At 40.3% G+C, this 27906-nt stretch overlaps 1 protein-coding gene across 2 annotated transcripts in view; it reads left to right on the plus strand.

Annotated features, from left to right (window-relative positions):
* Nucleotides 1-27906, plus strand: part of LOC145417381 (putative oxidoreductase YjmC) — a 295734-nt gene that overhangs the window by 911 nt on the left and 266917 nt on the right. The window contains exons 1-2 of one of the 2 annotated variants that reach the window (XM_080286059.1): nt 19217-19353; nt 26480-26621. In XM_080286059.1, coding sequence (XP_080142185.1) covers nt 26507-26621 — 115 coding nt within the window. In that variant the 5' untranslated portion in view covers nt 19217-19353; nt 26480-26506. Of the gene's footprint in view, nt 1-19216; nt 19354-26479; nt 26622-27906 lie in introns of those variants that run through there. The other variant, XM_080286058.1, reaches the window with a different exon arrangement.

Genomic DNA, 27906 nt, shown 5'->3' on the forward strand with positions numbered 1-27906 from the left:
TTTGTAGTTATTTCATTTTTCTTTTGAAATAAGTGACATTGTTTTAGTACCGAACACAGAGCCAAACATGCTCAGTGCTGTTAAGTTAGTACAGACATTGTGTTATCATGAGCAAGCTACTTAAGGTGTTGGCATAGTGTGAAAGCTGTAATGAAATTGTTGTATACAGTACTTATAACTTGTTCCCCTTTTAATAATTTGAAATTACCTGAGGTAGGCTGACTTCTTCATTACTTTGTTCAGTTACCAAGCAGCTCACAGTCCAGTCTAACTTAACCCAGATTTATAACAGTGGCATCCTAACTGCCGTAGATTGAATAATCAGTGCTGCCAAGAGATCGTGATTACTATTTTAAAGGGCTGTATGTAAGACACTAAAAACACTTGACTGTACTTTGCAGAATATGAAAGTGCCCAAAGGATTGGTATTTGATTTAATGGTTTCCTGTAGCTTGGTAAATCATTTACAGCACTGAGTTCTAACCATACAACCAGATGATTGGATGATGTGGAGCCTGCTATGGTGCCCCTGTTAACTGGTGGAGATGCAGCTGTGGCATCCACCCAGGAACCAAACCACTCTAATCCCCACATCCTGCTGTGTGAGGCAGTCAGTCACATGGGAACATCAGTTCACTGCATGGGGTGGCCCTGAGGGGAGGTTACTTGCCTGCATTTGATGGGTCTGCTCAATCAGACACACTGAGCTAGCACAACAACATTGGTGGGCAGGACATTTAACTTAGTGCTGTATAGTAAGTTTTCAAATGATGCAATGCAGCTTATACTGAGGTCCATTCATTCATGGGAAACATAAGGATAAATAAACATATGGTACTGTACTCTGTCAGTCATGCTCTACAAAAATTAATTTTTACACCCAGTTAGATTATTGAAATACATACCGGTATACTTAATTCACTTTATGGTACTTTGTTTTTTTTCTGTAACACATTTTCATATCCTAGTTATGAAGCAGATATTGAATACTGTAATGTATTGAATGATGGTTCATATAACTTATGGTAAATTAGCAAAAATTTTAAGTCATCATTCTGCCTTTGATAGCATCCCACCAATGTAGAAAAGTAATGTAACTGAAACCAGACAGAAAATACTGGTTATGTACAGTAATTGTGAACATTTACTGGTAAACCAATGGTCAATAAATTAACCAATTACAGGCACTATAATTCATTATTAGGTGGCCATTTACAAGGCACAGATGAAATGTTGGTTTTAAAAATGTATTCATATATTGTACTGTACTAATATACCCAGTACTATAGTAAATATGTAAACCATGCAAATTGTCGTACTGTATTAAATTTTACTGTACCGTACTTCTCAAAATGTAACCTTGGCAGATTTTAAGTATGCTTTATCATTAATCTTCCTTGTTCCCAACCATATTGATCCCATAAAAAGAACCTGTGGAAATACAACTCAGAGACATTATTACTAGGCTATCCTTGATTGGAATCATGCATTGCTGGTGTTTAAATTATTAGTACAGTATTTTTAATTTGTAGCTATTATTGGCTAAGTCAGCAGCAGCATTCCAGTCACTGTTACGGTACATAACAAATGGTGCCTTATTCCAGTTTGAGTTAGTTTATTATTATTATTATTATTATTATTGCCCACCTCCAGCAAGCCAAGACGATATAGTTTTTGTCAGTGTGTTTGTGTGTGTTGCCAAATTATCTTGAAAAGTTGTGGACAAATTTTCACCAGACTTTCAGGAAAGAGCAGCTATATGGAGTGATTAACTTCTGGTGAGGATTTTGATCAAAGATGTCTGAATGCCAGCTGCTACATATTCTTTAATATGGATTTGCTTTTTGTGAAACACGATGACTTAATTCCATAGAGTTTTATTAATTTTGCTCAAATTTGGCTTGTAGGTAGCTTGTATATACCTTAGCTAAGACCAGGGATGGATCGAGGGGGGGGGGATGCATCCCCCCTACCGGCCATGCATCACTGAATAAAGAGGCAATTTCGATATTGAAATTTCAGTATGTCGCATCAAGTCTTTGGTTGAATCAGCGAATCAAGACCCCCCCACCGAAAATTCCTGGGTCCACCCCTGGCTAAGACCATAATTAGATGGGCGATTAGCATTCAGCCCCTGAATGCTGGTTTCATTATTTTTTTAAATTATTATTATTATTATTATTATTATTATTATTATAATTAGATTATGGCATCTGGCATTAGATAGATTATTATTATTATTATTATTATTATTATTATTATTATTATTACAGTATTATTACTCTTGTTGTGCCTGGTTCAGTACTGTTTAGTGTATCGACAGCTTGTGATAAGTAATGCATCATTTGGAACAGAATACTGTACAGTGTCCTTGGTAATTCTGGTTTTCACTATCAGTGCAAGATGATAATCAGCACTCCAGCAATTATCACGCAGTTTTTGGCTACATAAATCATTGCCATTGTGCACCCGAACTGGGTTCTGCTGACAATGATGGTGCAATATCTGTGGATTTTGTTGGCTTTGAGGGATTCAAAGACGAGATGCTACTTGAGGAGTTAATCCCAGGTGGTGGAGACCTCTATCTTTTCACCGACTATTCTCAGAACCTCCTTACCTCAAGTCCATCTCAGGTCTCAGTGGTATGTGCTTCTTCCTTATTGTGCCTTTTTCATCTCTTTCAATTTACCCAACCATGCCTATGTATCGGGTATGTTTCTGATACTTACCATAAAAGTTGTATATTTAGTGGGTGTAATTGTTGTAAAAGGGATAATTTTGTTTATGAATGGAGTGCCAAGTACCAGTCAGTATAAATCCCATAGGTACAATGCAGTTTCATTATTATGCACTAGGCTTGGTACTAATTATGTGCGTATCCAAGGGTTCACTGTACAATGTAGTTCATTGGAGAAGTGTTCCAAAATACCACAACACTAAATTTCCGTACGGTTGGCTCGTGAATTAACAGAAACAGACAATTTAACTTAATAGGGAATATTGGAATTTAATTAGACAGGGTAACTTTTACACCAAAACCTGAGGACTTGAATGCAAAAGAGAATAAAAAGAAGTGTTATACCAGTATAACAAGGTTTGTAAAGGTGTACTGGAGGGAGTATGTCACCATGTACCATCCTGTCCCTAACTATACTGTACTTTTGGTATGTCCTCACCTATGTCAGAAGGGGTTCCATGGGGGACTTGGGTGTTGATTTAGAATACTGATGGCGTTGATTAGGACTGTATATACAAACAAGCCCCTTAAGCCCGAGGTTGTTAACTCCATTCTGTTTGCAGTCACCGCATAATTCAATTCAGTTTAGGAGTGTTCCTTACTAGAGAAGTTAATGAAGGCTATAGTAAACCCTTCCTATTTGAAATCCTCTTAGTTGATTAAAGTTATGTGGAAGTGGCAGGAGTATACTGTACTGAAATATATATCTCTGGATTTGAGGGTTTAAAAAGATGTATATACAGAAATGTCATACTGATACTTTTAACACCCTAGAACCACTTTATACACAGCGCTTCTTGAATCTGGATGACGTTCGTTTTAGTTTTTTCATCCTGCAACCAGAAGAGTGTCCAGTACTGAAGGGGTTTATTAAGGCTATGTCTCACTGCTGCTGTTCAAAAAATACCGTATATACAGGTGATAAATATTGTCAGGTGATGGTAAGAGTTAAGGAAAATTTTCTGCCCTCAGTGGATTAAATCAGCCATACATGTCAAAGAGTTAAGTATTTACACTAGCTAGGCAGGTGGCAGAAATTACTTGATCACATTTTACTCTAGTCATTTGTTTCAAGGATAGTCAGGCTTCTCAGTGAATGAATTATAGCAAGTGTTTGTGTCAGTATTACAGGTACCGTACAGTTGGACTTGGGAGTGTGGCAGTGTGAGGGGGAGTGAAGGTCATGCAGGATGAGGGAAAGTACATTGTAGTCCCAAGCTATAGTTTGGGTCATCCTGTAATCCTGCCCTGGACTGAAGGAAAGTTGTTGCCAGGAAGTCACATCAGATGCAGTCCTGTCATTGGTAACTTTTAGATTTTCTATACTGCACAAGTAACAGTGTCATTACAAGTTGTTCCTCTTGTTGTCTTGCAAAGCTTTGAACTGCCACCACAACATTGGACAACAGATCTTCATTTAGTGTGAAACCCTGAGTCACTATCTCTTCCCACTAGCTAAGGGTAACGGTAGAAGGTAAGCAGCACAGTGGCTGGTAATTGTGCAGTTGAGGTCAGCACAGTACCAGAAGTTCCTTTGCACTATCTCAAAATAATGTCAGAGCCTGGTGATATCTTGCTAAGCTAATCATTGCACCAATTTTGAACGCCATAAGCGCAAAGGACTCTGACCTGAAATTAACATATATATCCTTACCAGAAATTAATCAGTATAGTTGAATGATGTATACTGTAATATTATATGGTTTAATACAGAGGTCATACAAAGTGTAAATTGAATCCATATCTTCGAAATTGTGTGTTACAATGTTGATTGCACTTTCACATATCTGTTCTTTTAAACGGTTAATACAGTGTAAAGATTGAAAAGGAGGCGGAGGAAGATTTAGGAAGTGGAGAGATGGTGTGGGGGCACAATGGCTTGAGAGTAAATGCAGATAAAACTAGAATGGCACACTCAATAGAGTGCATGCTTCCACCAAGGTACAGCTCTGTAAGTTTGTTGGCCTTTTGTTACTGTACTGCAGCTGGAAAAAGACTACCCACCTATAAAAGCATATTTAAATCTGCTAGATGTGGAATTTTATATGGATCCACACCAAACTGTACACATTCGTGGATACCAACATCCTAAATATGCCTAACTTTTTTCATCAAGATCCATGCACTATTCACAGAAAAATTTATGAAAATGTTGAAAATCGCCCTATCTCGCAAGGTTAAAGAAAGTGAAAAAATATTCCTGGATCCGCACCCTTATCCAGATCCCCCAAATTTAATGGAGTCTGTTCTGGGCCAAGGTCCATTCTTCTACCAAGCTTTGTGGAAATCCATCCAGTAGTTTTTGTGTAATCTTGCTCACAAATCAACCAACCAACAAACAAACGGACAGGAGTGAAAACATAACCTCCTTAGTGGAGGTAACAAATGTGGTGGTATCTAGGGTTGGTGGCTGTACAGTACTGTAGAAGAAGAGGGAGAGTGGCCATGTGTGGTTTGTCACAAGTGCATGGGAAGTAATTCCACCTTGTGCAGTGTTTGTGATAAGTGGGTGCATAGGAGATGTAGTGTTAGAGTCGGACAGCAAGATAATGCTGATTTCATGTGTGTGGTGTGTTGGGGAGAGCATGTAGAGGGTGTCAGGGGTGAAAGGATTGATCTTGCTGGTGAGTCTCTTGAGTGTGTAGAGGATCTTTGTTTTTTGGGGGACATGTTATGTGCTGGAGGTGGGCTAGAGATAGCTCTGTGGCTAGAGTAAGGAGTGGTTGGAAGAAGTTCAGGAATCTGGTGTTGCTTCTGACATTGGGAGGGCTCTCCGTCCATGTTGATTTTGCGTGTGCAGTGTGTTGGAGAGAGCATGTGGAGATTGTTTGGCATGAAAGGATTGATCTTGCTGGTGAGTCTCTTGAATGTGTGGAAGAGTTTTGTTACCTGAGAGACATGTTATGTTTTGGAGGTTGGGCTGGAGCTAACTCTGTGGTAGAGTGAGGAGTGGTTGGAAGAAGTTCAGGAAGCTGTTGCCTCTCCTGACATTGAGAGCTCTCCCTTCGTTCTAAGGGATCTTTGTATGTGATGTTAGGAGTGTAATACACTGTGGTAGTGAGACCTGGGCAGTAAAGGAAGAGGATATTCGCGGGCTCAGATGTACAGAAATGACAGTGGTTAGGTGAATGTGCCACGCGTCCTTGAATGTAAGGCTTGGAGGGACTAGGTTTATAATGGAAGAGTTAAGAGAAAGGATGGGACTGGAGTGTATTGGTGCTTTGATGTGGAAAGGTAGATTGAGATGGTTTGGGCATGTGTAGAGGATGGGGGATGACAATAGGGTGCAGAAAATGAGAAATATTAACATTGGGGGTGGGGTTGTGCAGGTCATACTAAAAAAGACCTGGGATAAGGTCATAGAGTTTGATCTCAGTGATAAGGGATGCTGGCTTGTACATTACCTCCTCTCCTAGTTAAGTTTCAAGCCATGTGACAGCATTGTGTCTTGTTTATATTTGACTGGATGAACCTGTTTATAGAACTGTATCTACAGTATAGTATAGCTATGTTTTTGTGAGGTCATTTTAGACCAGTCAGAGCTTTCTGTACCTCCTAGGTGCTCACAAGAAAGGATTTTAGACAGGTATAGTCGGGCAAAAAAGTTGTCTTCGCTCCGAACCCTGTAAATATTTGAACGGATAAGTTGAAGCTACAGTGATAGTTTCACAAGTCTGGCAGCTGTATCAGACCTGATGGTGGTGAGGGCAACTGGTTTGGGAGTAGAGGTGGGGGTAGTGCAGAATGTGTGTGCACACATGGTATGTAATATATCCTCTCATGTTCAGAAGGTAAACATACAGTAAGAAAACAGTTGTCTGTCTTTTATTCCGATGTTATGTGGCTAGTTGATACCTGGTGGAGGGGGTGTGGGAGGAAGGTTCGGGGGGGACGGTAGCACCTCATCATTTCAGCTAACACATGTTTGGCTATACATTCTAAGCCTTATTTCAGGTTGATGATACATTTCACCATTTACAGTTATTAAATCAGGTGTAATATCACATTGAGCACCTTTAGTCTGTGGTGTATTGCAAGACAACAGAGCCAACAATAACTACCGTGCAGCACACACGTGTGACACATCCTCCACTACACCACTTCCACTCTCAAACGACCCACTCCCCACCACCATCTGGTCTGACACAGTTGCCAGACTTGTGAAGCTATCCCTGCTGCTTAGATTATCTGTCTATCTATTGCCAGACACCATAATCCTGTAAGGGGTGGCCACAAACAAATCTCCTCCATGTTGTCCTGTCCCCCACCATTTCACTGCCCTGCTCCCAGCTCACCCCCCCTCTCTCATATACTTCTCTACTCCATCCCTCCATCTCATCCTTGGCCTCCCCCTCCCTCTCCCCCACTCCACCCCACTCACATACACTCCTCGTCAGTCTCTCACTCTCCATCCTGTTTGAATATTTATGGGGATTGGAACAAAGACAACTTTTTTGGCAGACTATACCAATTTTAATGCTGCTTCTATTGGCTGGAGGATTCAGTGGATGGAACCATGGAGGAATTAGCTGAGTAGTAGTGGTAGTAGAATAGTAACCCTTTTCTGTCTGGCTGAGCACACCCATCAACCACAGGCAAGCAGCTGCTCTTGTAGAGGTGTCCTGTGCAGTGAACTGATATTCTTTTTCAGTAGAAAGCGACTCACCACAGCGAAGCGAAGGGAAAAGTGTGGAGGTTTCATTCTTAAATGGATTCTGCAATTCTACCTCTCCACTCAGTTAACAGGGTTGCCATAGTAGGCTCCACATCACTCCATTATTTAATGGTCACCACCCATCAATGTCAATGATTTCCAGGGTTACAAGAAACCAATAGGTGTGTCACTCAGTAGATTCACCTGAAGGCAGTGGATGATGGGTGCCTCCACCTACCACCAATCTGCAGAGTAATGTTAACAGAAAGAATAGGCACAACTTTTTCAATATAGGTTTACTCTGGGTCTCGGGGATGGTGGTAGCAACCATCATCCACTCATTTGAGGTAATGCTGCCTTCCCCTTTCTCATTCTGTCTGTCTGCCTACATCTTTTCCTACTTCCTTTTTTTTTTTTTTTTTTTTTTTAACTCCTCTTTCCACTTCAGATAGCTCTAGAGTGAGTCACAAGCCTAATGGTTTCCTGTAACTCAGGAAACCATTAATACTAGATGTAACTTGCAGGGTGAAGTGGAGCCTACCATGGTGCCCCTGGTAGCTTGGTGGAGAGATGCAAATGCGACATCCGTCTAGGAGCCAAACCTCCACCCCATTCCCCGTGTCTTGCTGTGGTGTGACACTGTCAGCCGCAAGGGAACATCAGTTCACTGCATGAGACCACCCTTCAGGTGCAGTTGTTTGTCTGTGGTAGATGGGTTCTCTTGGCCAGACAGACTGGGGTTGATCAATAGCAACAAGTATTCATTTCATTTAGCAACTACATTAGATTACCTTCTCATGAAAGTGTTGGCTGCCAGTTGTTGTTGTTGTTTTTTTTTAATTCTGCCTGTAATCTTTGTGGTATCAACTGTTTACTTCTTTTCATGGGATGCTTGTGGCTCTCCTTGTTGTCCGGTGCTACTGTGCCCAAAGCTGTATTTTTCTGATGCTTTTAGACCAGACTAAACCAGTTTAGACTCGTCCTTTGACCGTTCTTGTAAGACGTTAAACCTGTTAAGACTGGTCCAAGGCAGTCCTGCCCCAGCAGGACACTTTAGACTGGTCTTGACATGTCCACAGTAATATGTCTTTCCACAGGACCATTCTGAACTGGTCTAGACCAGTCTAAAAGCATCATGAGACTTTGACTTAGGTAACTACTAACAACTGAATAAAGTTTCTCATTTCAAAGTTAGTGCTTAAAACTTGAAGACTGTCAGTAAATGTGGAACTGGAGGGAACTGTACCTCCTCTCCCCTCTTTGGCAGAATATGATAATGTGATGGTGTGGCAAAGCTTCAGCCAGTATGTCTTCCACCTTAATGTCTCCTTAGAACTTAACTCCTGGATATGGCTTTGGATATAAATACTAAAGTGTGTCAGTGTTATTTCTAGTAATTGAGTATGCTAGCATCATTTTGTACTTGATGTAAATATGGTGAATGGTTTATGTATCACACATCGTTAGAAAGATTAGCACAATAACTACAATAACAATATTGGTAACTATGTGAGGACCAATATGCAAGACTGTTTGTAAATAAGCCCGCAGTTTAAAGCACTAACTTGAATTGCTGTAGCAGTATTCTTTTAATGATACCCATCACATGCTGTGACTAACACAGTTGGATGCTTACAAGCTCCATATAGACAGATGTACTTTAATCATACTGGGTTTGAGTTGAAACATTAAAAACAAGTTTTCAAATAAATAAGCTACAGCATTGTATGTCATTACTGTGGAAACTTTCATGTTACTCATGGGCATCACTGATACAGTAGGAAGATATTGGTACTCTGGAGTTTTCTTTACTGGAATATGACTTTTGCCACACAACTATAAAATGAGTATCAGAATGTTGTCGTTGTTATTGCTTAGCCGCTGTCTGTCTGCCAAGCCAGTGTTTGGTGTTGTTCTCCATGTTTGTTGTAGCTAGATGTTGGTAATGAGTTTGCATCAGGGGATGGCATCAAAGACGTACTAATGTTTATTATTTTAAGAAGCATATATTGTATGAGTTTCAGAGTTAATGCTGGTAGATGCCTTGTTTTGTGAGGTTGACTGGTAAGGTGTTTATGGAGTGTTGTTGTTGTTGTTGTGTAACCCCATTCTGTTTGGTCCAACAGACCTGTCGACCACAGGTAAGCAATTGCATCTATTGGGCGGTCCTTCAGGTACAGTACAGTTCATATACCGTGTATGGAATTGGTACCTCCATGTGGTAGATGGTGCCACAGCAGGGTGCATAGCTGGTAGACTAGAAGATACTTTGCAGTGACAGTTTTGGGAAAGAGTAAGCACCATGTAAATGTTTAACTCTGTACAGAGAACTTCCTCTGTATTCTGCTAATGAAGTTTGTTTACAGTAGCCTACTCTGTTGATATACTCAGAGTCAGTGATTGCCTGCTTGGAGACTCTGCAGTGTGGGGTTGGGCTATATTAAGAATGTATAGTTGGCAGGGAGTTCAGGGGTGGTGTTGCCTGCCTCATCACTTGACACACAGCAACAATCACAAGTGGACCCATGCCAGTTCTTTGACTGATGCCACGTGCTGTATCTGTACTGATAAGGAATAGGTACATCTGCATCTCAAAATAAGGTGGAGGTGGCTTGAATGTGTTGTTGTATTGCTGTATCTGTACTGATAAGGAATAGGTACATCTGCATCTCTAGATAAAGTGGAGGTGTCTTGAATATATTGTTGTATTGACGTATCATACCCTAATTTTGTTGATATTACTGTAAATATGATACAGTACAAGCAGTCTTCATTATACAGTAATTTAGTGATGTTCCAACTTATTTCACAGATGGTAATGACAGTTGGAGGAGACAGGCAGATCAGCTTTACAGTTAGCAGTGGAACTTTAATGGGCAGTTTTTTGTGATTTGCTGTTGACTAAATAACAGAAAAGAATGTCAAAAGAGGTACCAAATATGTAGCTAATGAGGACTTACTATCTATCTATCTATTGCCAGATGCCTCAATCCCGTTTGGGGTGGCCACAAATAAAACGCCCCCACGTTGCCCTGTCCCCCACCATTTCACTGCCCTGCTCCCAACTCACACCCCCCTCTCTAATATATCTCTCCACCCCATCCCTCCATCTCATCCTCAGCCTCCCCCTCCCTCTCCCCCCCTCCACATCACTCACATACACTCTTTTTGTCAGTCTTTCACCCTCCATCCTCTCCAGATGGCCAAACCACCTCAATGTATTCCTCCTAACACTTCCTATCACATCCACACCACAACGCTCCTTTATATCCTCATTTGTTAGCCTGCCTCTCCATGTGACTCTACAGTCTCCTCTTAAATAACTCATTTCCACTGCCCATACTCTTGACTTGTGCCCTTCCAACAACGTCCAAGCTTCACTTCCATACGTTAGAGTTGGTATCATAATACTGTCATGTAACTTTTTCACTTCCATACTCTCTTCCCTGTTTCTTACAACTGCTTTCAAGGAACCAGCAACCTTTCTTCCCTGCTGTACCCTTTCAAGCACTTCACCCTCCAAACCTCCATCCTTACTCATCACACTGCCCAAGTACTTAAACGTACTCACATTTTCCAATTCCTCACCATCCAACCTCGCTGTACATTCACTGACTTCACCTCTCTCAAAGACCATCACTTTACTCTTCCCTTCATTCACTTTTAGATTCCGTTTCTCACACACTCTCCCAAACGCATCCTCCAAGCCTTGCAGTTCCCCTTCGTCTTCACTCAACAACACAGTATCATCTGCAAACAACAGTACAGGGAGTTTCCAAACATTATCCTCTGTCACCAGGGCCACTCCAGCATCCACTACCCTACCTTGTACCTCTTTTGTTACCCCATCCATGTACAGATTGAACAACCATGGAGACATGACATCCCTGTTTCAACCCAATCTTCAAAGAGAAAAATTCACTCAGTTCCCCATCCACATGCACTGCAGCCTTAGCACCATCATACATACTCTTCACAGCATTCAACAACTTCCCGTCTACTCCATATATTCTTAATACTTTCCACAATCCTTGTCTATCCACCGTGTCATATGCTTTCTCCAAATCCATGAAAGCTGCATACAACTTCTTTCCCTTCTCTAGACACTTTTCCACTAAAGATCTAAGAATGAATATCTGATCTACACAACCTCTTCCCTTCCTAAAGCCTCCCTGTTCTTCTCCAACTAGTTCCTCTGTTATTTCCCTAACTCTGTCAATAAGTACCCTACCATACACTTTTCCTATTACTGTATACTAAGAAGACAAATACCCCTATGATTACCACACACTTTTTCCCCTTCTCCTTTGTACAAGGGAATAATTATACCTGACTTCCAATCCTCCGGAACTCTACCTTCCTCCCAGGCTAATCTGCACATCTTCCACATCCATTCTACTACTATCTCTTCCCCATGCTTCAACATTTCACCACACACTCCATCAATTCCTGGGGCTTTCTCCAATTTAACTTTCTTCACTGCTTCCACAACTTCTATCCTACTGCTTTCTTCCTGTCTTCTCACCTCCCTCCTTCTCCCAGCCATTTCCCAGCCACTTATACTTGCATCACTTCCATCCTCTATGTTCGACAATTCCTTAAAATGTTCTCTCCATCTGATCACTTTTTCTCCCTTCTCCACCAGTAATCTACCATTTTTATCTTTCACTCCCCTGCTAACTTCACTTCCACCCTGTCTTACTCTCTTCACCTCTTTCCAGAACATTTTCTTACAGTCCCTCCACTTTACACTCAAATTCCTTCCAAATTCCTCATCCACTCTCTTCTTACTCTCTCTTACTAATCTTTTCACCTCTGTCTTTCTTTCTACATATAACTCTCTCTTCCACCTCTCAATTTCTTCCATGCCCCTATTTCTCATCCATTTATTGTATGCTTTCTTCTTTTGTGCCACAGCCTGTCTCACCTCTTCATTCCACCACGCTGTTCCTTGTAGCCCCCTCCGTCTTCTCTTCATCCCACACACGACATCACATGCTGCACATATTTCTTCTGTGAATATCCTGCACACACCTTTCACGTCCCCCATCTGCTCCAATTCATATTTGCCCAATCGTTCCTCGACTTCTGTCTTATATGCTGCCTTTTTCTCATCCTCTTGTAACTCTCCTTGCAAATACTCCTTCTTCCCGTCCTTCCCTTCTTCTATTTCTCCATCTTATTTGGATCTTTATTCTGGCCACCACCAAGTAGTGGTCAGAAAGTCCACTCCCCCAACCTCTATAAGCTCTTGCATCCATTACACATCTTTGCATCCTTTCATCCACACTCCCCTGTCTTCATTCAATTCACCACCCACCCTTCTCATCACTCGCCATGTATACCTGTGGATCATTTTATGCCTGAAGAGGCATATCACCAACCCCCTCCCAGCACAAATGTCCACTAATGCACTGCCATTCTCATCTATCTCAGCAGGCACACCCCACTCACCAACTGTTCCATTCACCTTCACATTCCCTTCTTTACCATTCATATCACCGATCAAAAACACTCTCTCATTCCTTCCAAACTTATTGTATACTGTATTTTAAATATTGTTCTGGGTAGCTGTCAGAATAATAGCTTGGGTATCAAATACCCATGGGTTACAGTACTGCCAAAGTAATGAATTATTGTTGCAAATGTGGTAATTAGCAACACAGTTGCCACATTTAGACAAGGATCTTAGCTGCAATGTACAAAGACCATGTTGTGATGCACTTTTTCAAGCCAAATAACACTTTTTCTTGAAGTTCATGTCACCATACAGTTCCAAGCCAGTTAGCATTTATTCTTGTAGGAGTTGAGGAATGATTGGTTGATTTTGGCACTTGATTAAGTTATGAGTGTTGTGTTTTGAATGTAAGTATAGATGAATAAAGTGATGGTTGTTGAGAGAAGTATGATGTGCTGGAAAAAGGAGAGAGATATTTGAACTGGTGATAAAGGTTAAGTATTTTGGTGCAATAATAGAAAATAGAGGTAAATGTGCGCAGGAAGCAGAAAGTAGAGTGGCTGTTGCTCAGAATGCCTTGATACAGTATAAACAGATGTCTGAGTGTTAGTGCTACAAGTGGTTATCATCAAGGTTAGTTAGTGTCCACATATATGTATGGATATGAGACTTGGTATGGCATGAGAATGAAAAGTCAAGAGTGAGACCATTGGATATGGGATTATTGAGGAATGTATGTAGAGTGGGTAGAGGGGATGTAATTCGTGAAAGATATGGAAAAAAGAGGTTGTTGATAATACAGTGGAAGAGGGTGTGCAATGAGCTTAGATGATGTGGTCATATGGAGAGAATAAATGTAGACAGGGTAGAGAAAAGGGTCTGGATATGTGAGGAGTTTGAAGGTGGGAAGAGGCATGGCAGTCACAAAGAAAGGGGACGAATTTAGTAAATGAGTGTGGAAGAGAAGTATGGAAGCTGATGAAGTTAGAGAACATCATAGAGTTGGTTGGTTTAATTTTGCCTAGAGGGTTTGGTACTTTTTTTTTTTTTTATTAAGTAGAGTGACTGTATTTGGCAGCTGATATTAACTGCATCTGTAAAGAAAATTATCCAAGAAATTTGTGCAGATAATTAAGACTATGTGGCGAAGCTAGGGTTCCTGGAACGTGAATGGTGTGTGGAGGAGTCTGTCCTATTTGACTGGGCATAATGTTAGTGGTTATCCCTCCTTCCTGGTTTCTCTGTTTCCTGGACCTTACCTTACCCAGTCCGTAGGTGAGAAAAGAGGTCATTATGGTAAGGATGTACCAGAGGCATCCCCAGTATCAGTACAGGATTTAGCAAAGAGTAAGCTTGGTGTAATTTTCGATGACAAATAATCTGTACCGTTGTCAGCTTTAGCCCATTATACCTTTATCTTAAGGTAGAGTATTTGATGTGGCATCTGATATTGTAATGGTGGGGGCCACTTCCTGTCCATTGAGTGAGGAGCAGAGGACACAATGAGCACATCCTCTCCCAGTGCATGGGCTGTGTGGTTTGTCAGGGTTGGATAGTGTCTTATGTTGACATAAAAATGCTACAGTAACCACTCCCATATTTTCTTCTTGAAGGTGTAGGGACCTGAGGCTTGGTTACTGTAGTGCAGTTCATTTAACCCCTTGAGTTCAAGCAACATCTTTTTCGGTTTATTCCTTCTGCTACCTGAAAATTTTATTCTTTGGACACACTGCCCATATTGAAGAGGTATATGAAGGCTATATCTAACCCGTTTAGCTCACAGAGTGTATCTCAGGGTTAACAAAATCATCAGGAGATGACAGGAGTGATATGCAGAAAGATATTCCCAGCTTCTGTGGATTTAATCTACTTCCTTTGGTGGTAGTAAATAGTCAGTAAACCTCTGGTCACCTCTTGTGGATAGAATGTGTGTGCATGGATAGGCTGTCACTCTGATGGATGCTGTTAGCTCCTGCACTACCAAGAGAGTCCAACAGAGGGACGCTTTCATGTGGTGGAACAGATTTAGTCAAGCAGGTCTTCATGAAAATGTCCATCAGTTCTCTCTCTATTTCTCAGAAGGGGAATGATGGACTGCCTGAGAAGAGCAGTATCATCCTGCAGTTCACTGGGTTCACATTTGAATTGAACCTATGACTAACTGCTAACTGCCATGGCATCGTGTTTACAATATGTTTTTCTTGTAACTGCAAGACTATTTTATTCAACTTAGGAGAGGTCTACTTTAGTGAAGGGGTTATAAATGTTCTTCATTAAACATCACTAAACATCTCACCAGTCTTCACTTAGGTAAACAGAATCATATGTCTGTTTAATGAAAAGGTTAAGAAAGAATTAATTGCACACAAGGTGTATTAAAGTACTGTACAGTTATTTATGAATATATACATTAGCTGTATGCTTTATGGGTACAGTGCACAGCACAGTATAAAGGTATACAGTGGTCCTTGCTATTTACAAGGTTCAAGAAAGTCAAATGAGTTATTTAAGAGGAGCCTGTGGAGTCACGTGGAGAGACAGGCTGACGAATGAGGATATAAAGGAACGTTGTGGTGTGGATGTGGATGTGATAGGAAGCGTTATGAGGAATACACTGAGGTGGTTTGGCCATGTGGAGAGGATGGAGGGTGAAAGACTGACGAAGAGAGTGTATATGAGTGAGGTGGAGGGGGAAAGAGCTCCGGGGAGGCCGAGGATGAGATGGAGGGATGGGGTGGAGAGGTATATGAGAGAGGGGGGTGTGAGGTGGGAGCAGGGCAGTGAAATGGCGGGGGACAGGGCGACTTGGAGGCGATTTGTTTGTGGCCACCCCAAACGGGATTGAGGCGTCTGGCAATAGATAGATAGATAGAAGAAAGTCAAGCCTCTAACATGGCCCTGACATCCATTTTCTAGTGTGTGGCTAAAAGTCTTTTGTTTTGCTTCCAAACATCACCAGACATTGGAATCTACTTGTTTAAAGTGTATTTTCATATAATTAATCAACATTGATTTTAAATTATCTCATAATACACCTTAAACTAGAATGTTTTAAGATGGTAGTAGTAACCCCACAGATAACTGAAACCACCTACTGTGGAATGACAAATAGTGAAGGATGACATTACTTTGGTGCAAGTGTAAGACCAATTATTTGAAGGCAGAAGGTAGCAAGATTAGATTGACTTATTGTACTTGCACAGTATACACTACTTTTTCTCTTCACTTTCAGAAAGCACTTTTTTTTTTTTTTTTTTTTTTTTTTTTTTTTTTTTTTAGCACTGTGCTAGTAATAAATGGCTGCTTTGACAGTTTCTGTATCATCAGCTTTGTTACTGCTGTACCAAAAGTTTTTTATAGTTTCACAAATGCTGTTTTGAGCTGTGTGGTGTCTGTCTGAGAGGGAGAATGACAGTCCCAATGGAAGGCACATTACAGTACTATACTGTATTTATAAGTTCATTACAGTTCAAGATTAGTGGTTGCATATTAATGTAATCCCCCAATTATCTAACATAATAGTGCCAATGGCATGTCTGGATGGTGGCAGTGTCCGGATAATGAACAATAGCCCTCCTACTATGACCAGTCCCTACCTATACCCAACCTCCAGCCTATACCTAACCTATTTGTGCAGTGCCTTGGTTTACTTTGGCAGTGTTTTCCGGTCATTCAGGCATATTTAGACATCAAAACACACAAAAGAATATCCAAAGTCATGCAAAACACCAAGAAAACCATGCAAAAAAAACACTGAAAACCAAAAAACACTCTGCCTATACACTGCTGTATGTACAGGACCCCTCCTAATTTTGGCACTGTTTTCAGGTCAATCTGCCACATTTAGACATGAAAATGCTATCCATGTTAATGCTAAACATCAAGGAAACAATGGATAAACAAAAAAGCGTCTACAAAGGACTCAAGGATGGTTGGAAAATCAGTTATCTGACACCAGTGATAGCTGTTCCCTGGCCACAAAAAAATTCCACAGCCAAGTGTGCCACCGGAAATTAGTTAAATTGGTATAAATGGTATACCATCATCTTTGTTGGTGTTTATACTATGAGGTAAGTTAATAAAAACCAAGAAACTGATAAGTAAAAGTACAGAAATTCAGTGAGAATAAATAGTGTTCAAAAGTAAAACTTACCTTCTTATAACTTCCCACCATCCTCGTGCAACATTTTGTGAGCAGAGTTTCATGAGCTTTCTCGTGGTCACTTCAGAATCTTGATACAACCAAAAGTATTTGAATAAATGGCAGCATACTTTAAAAACTTACGAGTCAGTTCTATCCGCGTGAATGATCGTAGGGACTGAGGGAGTGAGGGGGGGAGCCAGGAGCTTATGGAGGAGGGACGGGAGGGGGAGAGAAGCGAGGCTCTGGGCAGGATTTTCACCCTACTGTCACGAGGCGGATGGGCGGTTTTACTTCATATTCACTCGTGGCTTGTGGTCTGTTAGATGCGCAACGGCCATGTGGTAACACAACTCACAGTGACCAGGTGACTTTGGACGTTCGGTTGAGAGGCGGATGGCCGCTGTTACCGAACATGTACTCGTGGCTTGCGGTCTGTGTTACACTGTCAGTGGCAGTTAGGAAAGACTTAGGCCAGTGGTATGACTTTGGACATTTGGTGGGGATGCATAAGGACGTTTTGACACTGCTTGTGGGTTACGGTCATATTACTCGGGTGCTGGAGGTTTGTTGGTGGTGATCAGACGAGGGCATAACTTTAACCATTCAGTACAGAGGCGGACAAACATTTTAGCTCTGGTTGTCAGTTACGGCCTACTTCCTGCTCATGGCTCGGGCCGAGCAGACACGATACTGAATGTTTGAACATGTCAGCTGGCCGGCCAAAGTTCTCAGGGACTTTTACGTCCAGATAATAGCAAGTTAATTCAGATAATGGTTTAATAGAGTCAAGGTCCAGTGTCCGGATAGTGAACTGGTCTGGATACTGCACTTCCGGATAAATGAGGGATTACTGTAATTTACTGTGTCACAGATACATGACATTCCAGTTCCAGTACACCAGAGTTATGTTAATAATGAGATGCCATCATGGCAGTGTTATCAAACTTGTTCACTTTGCATAGTGTTTCCTGGCTGTAATGCTGTACATGTAAATAAGCAAGAAAAAGCCGATTAATATCGGTATCAGTATCAGAAGGGAAAAATCATCCAATGATAGAATTTGTGTTGTAATAGGCTGAGTCTGTCTGTCTATCCACAGTATAGCCAGATGCTATAATCCCATAAGGGGTGGCCATGTGTCTTTGAGTTAGTTGTTTTATGGGATGGAGCACTAACCAACTCACTTATTGACACTTAAGGAACATGTATGGGTTGGTTATATGGTTGCCACTCACCATTGTAAATGGTTTCCTGGCTTACAGGAAGCCATTAGGCTTGTCAGTCAATGTAAAGTCACCTGAAAAGTAAAGAAGAGTAATGATAGGAGAGGTGGGAGAAAAAGGAAGAGAGGAGTGGAGACACATGAGAAGAACGATAAAAGTGAAGGAAGAAGTAGGCAGCATTACATCGTCAGTGGATGATGGTTGCAACCAGCCGCCACCAGTGGGCTGGGGAAGGATGGAAAAAAAAAAAACTTTTTACCCAGTGACCCAACACTGTTAAGTTTTCTAGCACTTATTTCTCTGCCTTTTTAGGTGTGCACTAAGGCTGGGATGATGGTTGTTTTCCAAACATACAGTTGTATCTCGCATCTGTTCACAGTCTTGAATGGCAGAATGCATGAACTAAAACATAGGAAATATCTTCATCATACAATTAAACCTCTGTGGCTAAAATGAAACAAACCACAAATGTTACCTAGACAGTAGTCTTTTGTCAAGAAGCTGTGGCAGACAGGTAGGAACCTGAGTGTCATGTGGTAAACTGATCAGATCACATGAAGTGAACACTGGTGGTGTTCTGTCATTAGCCTGATGTAGGCTTAATGTTTAGTTTCGATGGTGCAAAAGCTGTGAGCAGAAATTTGATTTCATTTCATATGTTTCTTTTAACTTTCATTATTCAGTAAAATGGTTACAATTAAACAATATATACACAGTATAATTATTGCTGCCTTTCTTGGACTTATGTCCACCAGTGTCGAACAATGTTTTACCGAAGCGTGGCTGGTGGCATCGATGCAGCGCAACCTGTAAAAAACTGTGAAGAATTTTGGGAAGTGAACAAACATCTGAAGGATGTTGACACAGACCTTTTCTTCCGTCTAAACCATTCAGGTTGTCAGTACATCTCGTGAACCAGTCATGAGTGGATGTTTGTCTTTTGTCCCCCTCAAGTGTTAGTGTACAGTAAGTAAGAATAAGAAAGCAAGTCAAGAAAAGAAAGAAAGTGTGTTCCCCTGACAGTGACTGCTTATTAATGTTTGCCATTGACCTGAGAAGGGAGGGGAGAGAGATAAGCATCCCTTGCTCTATTTCTCTCTACCCACTCTACAACCCACAACCCTACAAGCATGAAAGGTAAGTTGTTTTTTCCTTTATTCTTTTTATGTGTCGTTATATCTTTTATTGTAGGGATGGAGTGGAGTGGAGAGGTATATGGGAGAGGGGGATGTGAGTTGGGAGCAGGGCAGTGAAATAGCGGGGGACAGGGAGACATGGAGGCGATTTGTTTGTGGCCGTCCCGTATGGGATTAAGGCGTCTGGCAATAGATAGATAGATATCTTTTATTGTGTTGTTTTCCTCCTTTTTTTTTTGTTTCCAGGAAAAATATTCATATTCCATGTTTATTGTTCTTACAACTACAACTTGCAGCCTCAGCATCTCTTACCCCTCCTGCCCTCAGCCCACCATGCTTATCTCTGGCCTTATCGTTTGTTGACCTCAAGGATTTTTCTTACACAGCTGCTACCATTATTTTCCTCCTCTCTTTCCATAGGTATTATACCACCCAGAGTAAAAAAGAGAAAAAAAATACAGGAATAAACATCTTTCTATCTCTCTATTGCCAGACGCCATAATCCCTTAAGGGGTGGCCACTTGACTTTGAGTTATTTGTTTTACAGGGAGGGGCACTAACCCTCCACCAACCCACCTGTTGACACATAGGGAGCACGTGTGGTTTGATTATATGGTTACCACCCAACGTTGTAAATGGTTTCTTGGCTTACAGGAAATCATTTGGCTTGTCACTTAATGTAAAACTACCTGTAAAGGAGAGAAAAGCAATGAGAAGTGACACGGAAGATGGGAGAAATAGGAAGAGAGGAGGGCAGGCACAGAAAAAGAATGATAAAGGCTAAGGAAGAAGTAGACAGCACTACATCAAGTGAGTGGATGATAGTTGCCACCACCCACCACTGAAGAAACATAATTGTGATATTTTTAGTACTCCTCACCCTCCCTTAGGGTGAGAAAGGAGGTCACGATGATGATGATTTATAAGTACATGTATTTATTGCCCGCCTTTCGAAGGTGGAGTGATAATGTTTTTGCCTGCCTCTGTGTGTCTGTAGGTGTGCATGTATTTACCTATTTGTAGTATACAGGAATTGAGCAATGCTCGTGTTGTCCTGTCTCCATATCCACATTTATCAAGTCTACCTTTACACACATGAATGTTTTTCTCATGCACCACCTCTTTGTCTGAGTCGTTCTAAATATTTAAGAATATACCTAATTGTGATATACACGGAATGTACTATGCTCGTGGGTTTCCGTTGCTGTTTCTCAATAAGTCGAATTTAACTTTAAACTCGTTTAAGTTTTTAGACTGGACGATCTCTTTGTCGAGGCTATTCCATAAGTCTATACTTCTGTAAGGAAAGCTATATTTCTTGATATCCTTCAAGCAGCTTGACTTTTTCAATTTCATTCCATGTCCTCTTGTTGCTCTCTTATCCCATACAAACAGATCTTCTTTGTCAATTTTATCTACTCCCACCATGGTCCTGAACACCGCAATCATGTCTCCCCTCTTTCTCCTTTCCTCTAACGAAGGCAAATCCATTTTTTCCAGCCTCTCTCTGTATGACAGGTCTGTCAGACTGGGGACCATCTTGGTTGCTGTTCTTTGTATTCTCTCAATCTTGTTTATATCTTTCTTTTTGTGTGGGGACCACACTACCGCTGCATATTCTAACCTGGGGCGGATCATAGCCACTATCAATTTTTTCATCATTTCCTCATCCATATAATGAAATGCTACTCTTATGTTAGTCAAGAGCTTATAAGTCTCTCCAACTATCTTGTTAATGTGCTTTTCTGGTGACAAACTATCTTGGACCAGCACTCCCAAATCTTTCTCTTCTCTCCTTTTTGTGATTAATTCATTACCCAAAAAATAATTCAGTGATGGTCTCCTGGTACTTTTACCCATTTCCAATATTTTACATTTCTTTACATTAAATTTCATTTCCCACGTCCGGCTCCAATTGTGGATCCTATCCAAATCCTCCTGCAGTATTTTACAATCCTCCTCAACCTCTACCTTCCTCAAGATCTTTACATCATCAGCAAACAGACTCGCCTAACTGTTCACTCCATCTACCATATCATTTACGTAAATCAGGAACATTACTGGCGCCAACACTGAGCCTTGAGGGACTCCACTTGTTACTTCCCTCCATCCAGACATCTTTTCCTTTATTACTGTCCTCATTTGTCTGTCTCTCAAAAAGTCTCTCATCCATTCCAGAAGTTTCCCCTTTAGCCCTCCTATATATTCTAGTTTCCACATTAGTCTCTTATGAGGTACCTTGTCAAAGGCCTTCTCTAAGTCTAAGTACACACAATCCACCCAACCATCTCTCTCCTGTACCACATCAATCGCTCTTGAGTAAAAGCTCAACAAGTTTGAAACACATGACCTTCCACTTCTGAATCCAAACTGACATTCAGCCAAAATATTCATCTCTTCCAGATATTTTATCCATCTGTCTTTCAGGATTCTCTCACACAATTTTGCGACCATGCTGGTTAGAGACACTGGTCTATAATTCAGGGGTTCTTCCCTGTTTCCTCCCTTGTAAATTGGTACCACATTTGCCCTCTTCCATTCTTTTGGGACTTTCCCCTCTTCCAGTGAGCATACAATTAAGCTGTGAATTTTATCCGCCAGTTGTTCTCTGCATTCCTTCAGTACCCAATTAGAAATTCCATCAGGTCCTGGGGCTTTCCTTACATCTTGAGTTTCCAGTAATTTATACACTTCCTGCACCTCCACTTTTATATCTTTCATCACCGGAACATTTCTAATCACTCCCTCCCCTTCCACAAGCTCCTTTTCTTTAGTGAAAACTGACTGGAAACGTTTGTTCATTATTTCTGCTTGCATTGCCGCATCCTTAAAGACCTCTCCTTCTACTTTCAGCTTGGTGATTCCTTCCTTTTGTTTCAGTTTGCCATTAACAAATCTATAAAACAGTTTGGGTTCATCCTTGCATTTGTCAATTATACCTTTTTCAAAATTCCTTTCTTCTTCCCTACGTATTCTTGTGTAATCGTTTCTTGTTCTTTTATATTCTTCCTTTGTTCTGTCGTTACCTCTCTTTCTCCAATTGTTCCACGCCTTATCTCTCTTTTTTTTGGCTATCATACACCTTCTATTAAACCACTCCTTTTTCCTGTTTTCTTTCCCTCTTACTCTTGGTACAAATTTTTCCACTCCCAAATTATAGAGGTCTAGAAAGATATCCCACTTCCTCTGTATCTCTCTTGTTTCTCTGAATTTTCTCCAATCCGCATTTTCAAAAAAGTTTCTCAATCCTGTAAAATTTGCTTTCCCAAAGTTGTATCTTCCCTGTCTATGAAGCTCGTCTCTTGGCTCAGCGTTTCCTATTAACATCTGGAACTCAATGACCACGTGATCACTTTTTCCCAAAGTTCAGAGATATTCCAATGATTCTATTACATCGGGTTCTTTGGTGAACAGTAAATCTAACCTTGCTGGTGTGTCCTCACCTCGAAACCGTGTCTCTTCTTTGACCCACTGCGTCATCACATTATTCATTATTATATTTAATAACATAGTACCCCACGAATCCTCGCCGCCTCCCGAGTACCATTCCTCCCAGTTCACCTCTTTACAATTAAAGTCACCCACCAAAATTATATTATTGCTTTTCTCAATTATTTTTTGCAAGTAGCTAGCCATATCTGACAACATCTCATGGTATTCGTCATCCTTCCATGCTCTCGTCTTTGGGGGAACATACACTACCGCCATATCTCTCTTAACATTCTCTCCAGTTTCTAATTTCATATATATCACTTCAGCCCTGCCTTCTCCCATTTCCACAGTATCTACATTTATGTTGTTTTTCACTGCTATCATCACTCCTCGTCCCTTTTTTTCTTTTCTGTCTTTTCTCCACAGTTTGTATTTACCATCTCCCAAATGAACATCAGTATCTTCTCTTAATTTGGTCTCTACAAAGCACATGACATCAGGTTCATGTTCTCTCAAGAAATCATTAATTTCGATCCTTGTCGATATGAAACCATCAACATTAGTATATATCACCTTCAAATTATTTTTGACATTATTAATACCCTCTTCTCTCCTACTCTCTGTCCGTACCACTTCCTCAACTTCTGATCTTTCACAACCATCCCCCCTAGTTTCCTTCACTTCTATTTCCTTAAATACCATTTCCTTACTTTCATATCCAATACTCTCCAAACAAAAGTATTACGTTCTTCCTCTGTCCTCTTATCATTTTTTTCCTTTACTTCTTCCTTTAATGATTTTAAAACTTCTCTTTCTTCTTCATTCAGATCCTTCCTTATTATAATATTTTCCATCCCCGCCTCTTTGCTTATTTCCAGGTCACTTTAAGTATCTCATTTATTACACTTTCTGATGTAAACTTGACTCTCATTGGTCTTGTTTCCCCTTTCTTATAAGGCCCTATCCTCCTTACTTCCTGTGTGTGTGTGTGTGTGTCTGTTTCCATTATATCTCATGAACATTTTGAGCTTTCAACGTGAAACCGTCAGGGGATCAAGATATGACCAAAATTTTGCCCAACTTCAAAAATGGGCTCCTGGTGTCAAGGTCAAGGTCACCAAAATGGATGCCAAAGGCCAACTAGTTTTTATTGCCCACATTTACCACCATTATGTCTCATGAACGGCTTGAGCTATCAACATGGTACCTTCAGGGTATCAAGATATGGCCAAAATCATTGGACGGGTTTGATAATGGGCACTCATGGTCAAGGTCAAGATCACCAAAATGGCTGCCAAAGGTCAACTAGATTTTAATTGCCCACCTTTAGTATCATTATATCTCATGAACGGCTTGAGCTATCAATGTGAAACCTTCAGGGTATTAAGATATAGCCAAAATCTTGGACGGGTTCGAAATGGGCACTCGTATTCAAGATCGGTCATCAAAATGGCTGCCAGAGGTCAACTAGTTTTTATTGACCACCTTTAGCACCATTATATTTCATCAGTGGCTTGAGCTATCAACATGAAACCTTCAGGGTATCAAGATATGGCCTAAATCTTGGACATGGCTGAGAGCTTATTCTGGTTGGTGATAGCATTTGGCTTCCGAATGCCTTTCTTTCATCTGTATTGAATTTGTTCATTTTACATATTTTTTGTTTTGTGCAAGCATTTCAGGAACAGATGAGGTGTTTTCATGGTGAATATATGGATGTAAAACCTTCCCTTCCCTTCACACTGATTCTCTTGTGTGAGGTGCTAATCTCAGGCCATAATTAATCTTGGCTGTGATGGTTCATCCTTTACACACACAGCAGTACCCTGTAACTTGAAACAGACTGAACATAACATCCTTCTCCTCTTTTTCCACATGTATTACAACACCCAGAGTAAAAAATAGAATCTCTATACAGGAATAAACATTATAAACATAAGAAGGAGGGGGAACATTCATAATTATGATATTTTATTTATAAATACTGTACACATATTATGTACTGAATTTGTTCATATTACACATTTCTTATTTTGTATGCACATTTCAGCAACATTTGAGGTATTCTTATAGAGAATATATGGTTGTAAAACCTGCCCTTCCTTTCACGCTAAACCCTCGTGTGAGGTGCTAATCGCTTGTCATATCGAGTTTTAGTCACTGCGGTTTGGTCTGTATATGCAAAAGAAGACGCTTATCTGGTTAGAGTCAAAAAATAGCATCTCTTGCCTCTCTTTGGACAGAAACTAATCCGATAATAACCAAAGGGTCTCTGCATTAAAGTCTTGCCTAACAATATGGAAATGTTTCTAAATAATCTGATGTTTAGTTAAAATACACTTTAAGCGAGGGTTATGTTCCAGCAAAACAAATTATTTTTGTCATTTATTACTGGTAAATACAGGCATACCCCGGTTTAATGATGCAATTGGTTAAGTAAAAACCCATGGCATGGTGGGGTATTGTATCTCGGGGTAGATTTAACATGTACAGTATAAGTATGCTTTTTTGAGCCTTGGGTTTCCCCCCCAACCAAGTCCTAAACCCACCCAAATGAGTCCAAAAACAAGTTACTGGCTAACATAAACCCACAAATAGTGTTAAAACAAGCTAAACTAAGCCTAAAAGCAGTTTATAACTCACCCAAATCCAAAAATAAAATTGAAAATCATCAAATATAAGTCCAGAAAAAATAAAAGTAAACTGTACACCAAAATGACGATGTTCACTCCACCTATGACAAAACACATTAATTTCTGTAGAGTAATTATATTCAAGGTTCCAAATAATTGTATGATCAGGTGTATCTGTATGTGTTAAATGTTGAAAGTCCACTAGCTGTAAACAGAAATGACTGATTTTGCAGTACTGAGATAAAGTGCTAGTATGAATTGTATCAGCCCTGATCCTTCACAGCACTCTGACTGCTTAAAAATGAGCAGTGGTATGTTGTACAGAAAGTGTTCCCACGGTCATCAACAGTGTCAGTGTGAGAGATATGGTAAATGAAAGTTTATTAACCTTTGTACTGTGGGTGCCATTCCTCATTGTTTTGTTCTGGAACTGATCCTATATTCCCGGCTTTGATGTTTGAACTGTTGCATGGCGCTGTTGTATATCATGTGTGATTGCTGTTGGATACTTACTGATGCCTTTCATGCATCATTGACCGGCAGCTGTTTTGTTTCCCACGATATGGAAGTACTGTATGGTAAATGTTTTTCATTGCCATTCTGCGGGTGTTGTTATGAAACAGTTACTACTTTGTACTAAGGATGTGAATAACATTATCACATGTGCATGAATTTTTTGAATGAATATACTTTACTGCATTGTGTAGTTTTACTAAAAATTACACAGATTTCTTAAATTTCAGCCCTAATGTCACCTAATTCAGTGTCAAAATTACACAATACAGTATTAGTCCAAACACTGTATATGACTGTCCAGTACTTGCCTGACCCTAAAGGCAGCCAGCATAATAAAGCAAACCACCACAAGTGAATGGACGGGTTTTGAAGGCAGGGCATTGCATTATATTACCCCCTCATTACTGTGCATTGTAGAAGACAAAATTTAATTTCTGGGGAGAATTATTTTTTCCTCACATCAGGAGAGGCCACCAAAATTGCCTCCTTGTACCCCCAAGCTGTATGGTTAAAGTAGAATTTAATGTAAATATTTCTGGTCCACAGTACTCTCCAAATGAAGTTCATCGGTACATGGTTGACTGCATGATGGCTGTGGGGACTCCTCGGCCCAATGCTGAGGCCCTGGCAGACGTCCTTTTGGCAGCAGACTGTAGGGGACATTTCAGCCACGGCCTTAATCGCTTAGGTTAGTTGGTTAAAGACTGAAGCCTGTGCTCTCATTGCTTCTGGAGATTCTATATCACCGCTTTCGTACAGACATGGGGTAATCGTAATCTGTAATCGTAATCGATTACAGACTTTTGTATAATCATAATCGTAATCGATTACTTACGCATTTTTTTAAAGTAATCGTAATCGATTACTCTCATGTTGTAATCGTAATCATAGTTACTTTTACGATTACAAGGTCCCAGATAAGTTATTCTTCCACAAATACTCGTCAAGAATAAAATACTGTAGTTCAGTGTCAAACAGTCAAACATACACCATAAAAGTCCATAAGTATTATGAAAACTAAAGTGAATTGTAGGTTATCACTTAGAAGCTTCCGTATAATATCTTACTTAAGCTAGAATAATATCACCTGGGATCTCAGTTGGTAGAAAAGTTAATAGAATGAAAGGGTCAAGGACAAAGTGAAGAAAAGTCTCGGTGCTTAAATTATTAAAACACATTTGTATTGCAGATTGGCAAAAAAATATAAGAATAACTTACTGGACATAGCACTGTACAGTTTATTTTTATCCAGAGTAACAGTCGCCATAGGTTCTGCAGAGCTTAACCATGTTCTTCCTTACGCAGGCAATTCTTACTAAAATGATTTGCATATAAGATATGTATTCCCAGAAAATATCAGTTTTACATTATTGGACAATGTTTGTCCATAATCCCGTATGGGATGGCCATTTGACTTTGAGTTATTTGTTTTACAGGGAGGGGCACTAACCCTCCACCAACCACCTTGCTGACACGTAGGGAGCACGTATGGTTTGGTTATATGGTTACCACCCAGCGTTGTAAATGGTTTCCTGGCTTACAGGAACCATTTGGCTTGTCACTCAGTGTAAAGCCACCTGAAATGAAAGAAAAGCAATAAGAAGTGACAGGAAAGATGGGAAAATATGAAGAGAGAAAGGCAGGCTTAGAAAAAGAAGGATAAAAGCTGAGGAAGAAGTAGGCAGCACTACATCAAGTGAGTGGATGATGGTCACCCCCACCTACCACTGTTTTAAAAACTAACTTCAGCTATTAACTTAATCAGTGTCAAGTATAAAAGAAACGTGCTCATAATTATATAGTGCATAACAGTATGTGTAATCATGATTGTAATCATGATTACTTCCTATGTAATTGTAATCGTAATCGTTATCGTAATTGATTACTTTTACTGTGATCATAATCGTAATTGTAATCTGAAGTTTGCAAAGTAATCGTAATCGTAATCGATTACAAAACCCCTGTAATTCCCC

This window comes from Coenobita brevimanus, chromosome 110 (genome assembly GCF_032717465.1).
Source record: "Coenobita brevimanus isolate Jiangsu-jjx chromosome 110, ASM3271746v2, whole genome shotgun sequence".
NCBI classification, from domain to species: domain Eukaryota; kingdom Metazoa; phylum Arthropoda; class Malacostraca; order Decapoda; family Coenobitidae; genus Coenobita; species Coenobita brevimanus.